Here is a 3,205-nt window from a genome sequence, read left to right on the forward strand (position 1 = left end):
TTGTTTAAGTTGCTCAATGAGGACGGAGTGTGGCAGGAGTTGTTACACAATAAATACTTAAGGTATAAGACCTTATCGACAGTACAACCTAAGTTCATAGATTCTTCTTTCTAGAAGGGTTTAATGCGAGTGAAGGAGGAGTTTTTTAATAGAGGCTTTTTTAAAGATTGGAAATGGAATGAATACTCGTTTTTGGGAAGATGCTTGGTTAGGGAAAACCCCTCTGGCGAATCAATATTTGTCATTATATAATATTGTGCGTCACAAAAATGTAACGGTAGCTCATGTGTTAGCTCAAACCCCGCTGAATATTAGTTTCAGACGGGCTTTATGGTTACAGTTATGCCAAAAACTAATGACGGTAAATTTAAATGATGAGCAGGATCACTTTGTTTGGGGTTTGACAACCAATGGTAGATTTACGGTAAAATCTATGTATGAAGATCTTATGAGTGATCATACCCCATACTTGAAAAAATATTTGTGGAAAGTTAAAGTCCCTTTAAAAATACGAATATTTATGTGGTTCCTTAGTAACAAGGTACTATTAACTAAAATAATTTAGCTAAACGGAATTGGAACGGATGTATGAAGTGTGTTTTTACGTGGTGAACAGGAAACCGTCGAACATCTATTCATTGAGTGTCCATTAGCTAAACTTCTTTGGCGTAAGGTCAATCACTTTTGATCTTCCACCTCCAACCAATATTAAAAATATGTTTAGAAATTGGTTAAATGGAGTAGATAGACAATCTAAAGCTTTTATCCGTATTGGGTTTCTGCTTTATGTTGGTGTATTTGGAGGGAAAGAAATGATATTATTTTTAATAAAAAACAATCTTTTCATTACTTGCAGGTTATTCATATGATGGCTCACTGGGTTCAGCTATATGGGCCCTCCTTTCGCCGAAGGGATAACGGGATGCCATGGTTTTTGGATGCACATGGCTCCAGACGGTCGCTCAGGATATCTTGTGCCATGTTGGTACGGCGTCATACTAGGAGGCTACAGTGATGTGTAGTTTTACTATGTTCTTTTTGTTCCGCTGATTTATTTATCAACTGTAGGCGATGATTGAGATGTGAGTTTTGTAAGACTAAATATTACTGCTTTTTAATAAAAGGCCGTGTGCATCATCATGATGCACAAGCCGGTAAAAAAAAAACTATGTAAGGTAAGCTTCGTTACATTTAGAAAGCAATGGTCCGTCAGGTATATGCATGAAATGTCTAAACAAAGCTAAGCAAAGAAATATGCATGAAATGGCTAAACAAAGGTAAGCAAAAAAAAAATGCTTGCACCACTCTCCTCTTTGTTCCATGGTCGCGCGCGGCGGTGGCTGCGCTATGTGCAGGCGGGTGGCGGCGCCCGCAGGCAACCAAAACCTCCTAAGCTATTGCTGGCGCCGCGCTAACTAAGAACCAACCAAATAAATAATTCAGAGAACCCAAGCTAGTTAATTAAATGATCATAGTCGCCGATGCGATGCGATCGGCGGTCTTCACGGCGACTCGGAGGAGGAGTTGGTGGAGACGGTGATGAGCGTGGACGCCGACGAGGACGACGTCCGGGGCGTCGCCGACTGCTTGATGAGCACCGTCGGCGTCTTGCTGTCCATCCTCCGTCGGTGTTCCCGCACCAGCTGCTCCGCCACGCCGTCCAGCCGCTCGCCGTTGGTCTGCGGCAACAACTTCTTTCCCCGGAACAGGACCGACTCCACCCCCCGCTCCGCCATCGCCGCCTCCGCCGTCGCTCCGGCAGCAATGCCGTTGCCCTGAGGAGACAACACAAAGAAGAGTTAGCTTTGCTCAATAATTCAGTGGTCATAACCGGGTGTTAAGTAAGTATGGAAGAAAATTACAGTGTATATTTACCTGGATGCGGATGTAGTTGGTTGCTCTGTTCTCTCCGAACGCCATTGATACTGCTTGGTCCACCTGAAAAGCAGCACGGGAACCCACAGTCCTGTTTAGCCCAGCGTACGTGACGACAGTACGATTCTGTCCGTGCAATGAATTCTGAAGAATTAATGGAGGACGTACCATGTCGGCCTGGCACGCGCTGGCGATGCGCAGGATGCTAGAGGAGGAGGACGTGCGGTGGTCCGAGGCAGCGTTCCCGCCGAGCGAGAGCACGATGAGGTCGCTGGCGCCGGCGGCGAAGGGGAACTCCTGCTTGTTGTGGAGCACGTGGGTGACGGCCACGGACGTCGGGTTGGCCACGCCCGCGCCGCCCACGCCGGCGGTGCGCAGTCTGGTCCGCCCATCGAGGGACGCCACCTCGGCCGGCGCCACCCCGCAGGCCGCCGCGCAGACCTGCCAGAGCGGGAAGTCGAACGCCTCGGCCTCGACGGCGTCGGCGCGGGAGAAGACGAACGGCGCCGCCGTGGCCATGTCGTAGCAGGGGATCAGCAGCGGCTTGGCCGCGTCCCTCACGGTGAGGTCCCCGAACACCATCTTGAACACCGCGTCCGGCCGCGAGGAGAAGAGCCCGCCGCGGCCAGCGCGCCCGGAGAACACCTTCCGGTTCTTGGCCACGACGTCGCGCGCCTGCTCGGCGGTCATCCGACGCGCGAACAGCGCCGCCGCGAGGAACCCGCCGGCGCCGGACCCGGCCGCCAGGTCGAAGTAGTCCGCGACGCGCGCGGCCGTGTTGCCGGAGAGCTCCTGCAGCTGTCGCTCGAGCCTGACGAGGGCGGCCGCGGCCAACGCACCGCCGTCCGCGCCCCCGTCGATGGAGAGCACGCGCACGCGGCCCGTCCCCAGCTCCGGCGTCTGAAGTGAGCCGAACAGGAAGTTGGATTCCAGGATGGAGAAGATCTCCTTGCTGAGTCTGTCTGAGCCACTGCCAGCGCCAAACGGCAAAGTCTGATCAAGCAGCGCGAGCGCGGTGGTAGCCATTGGAGGTCGATGCCTCTTCCTGTAGCTAGCGAACGGTGTGATGTGATTGGGAAGATGAGCTTCCTGTAGTGTGTGCTTGCGTGTGTAGCGTCTTGGCGCTTGCTGGGAAATTTATAGTGGTGGCGGGCACTCTCTGTTTCTGTTAGTTTCGCGCCACGGAGCAGAGTAGGCGCACTCGTGCACATTGCTGCCGGTGCGCCGCGTGTTCGGTCTCGTTTTGCCTCGACGAATGGCTGCGCTCGTGCGTGCGTGAGTAATCCTCTGGTTGGCAGTTGGTGATCTACTGCTGTATTTTTCTCATCCA

At 52.2% G+C, this 3,205-nt stretch overlaps 1 protein-coding gene across 1 annotated transcript; it reads right to left on the reverse strand.

Moving 5' to 3' along the window:
• Window positions 1-1,502: 1,502 nt before the first annotated feature.
• LOC124684464 (patatin-like protein 3) lies at window positions 1,503-2,901 on the reverse strand. Its single transcript, XM_047218772.1, has 3 exons — window positions 2,044-2,901; window positions 1,876-1,938; window positions 1,503-1,775 (listed from the first exon to the last, which is right to left on the reverse strand). Exons 1-3 carry the CDS (start codon window positions 2,899-2,901, stop codon window positions 1,503-1,505), a joined length of 1,194 nt encoding a protein of 397 aa, XP_047074728.1.
• Between the last annotated feature and the right edge of the window lie 304 nt (window positions 2,902-3,205).

The sequence above is a fragment of the Lolium rigidum genome, chromosome 1 (genome assembly GCF_022539505.1).
Source record: "Lolium rigidum isolate FL_2022 chromosome 1, APGP_CSIRO_Lrig_0.1, whole genome shotgun sequence".
In the NCBI taxonomy this organism is placed as follows: domain Eukaryota; kingdom Viridiplantae; phylum Streptophyta; class Magnoliopsida; order Poales; family Poaceae; genus Lolium; species Lolium rigidum.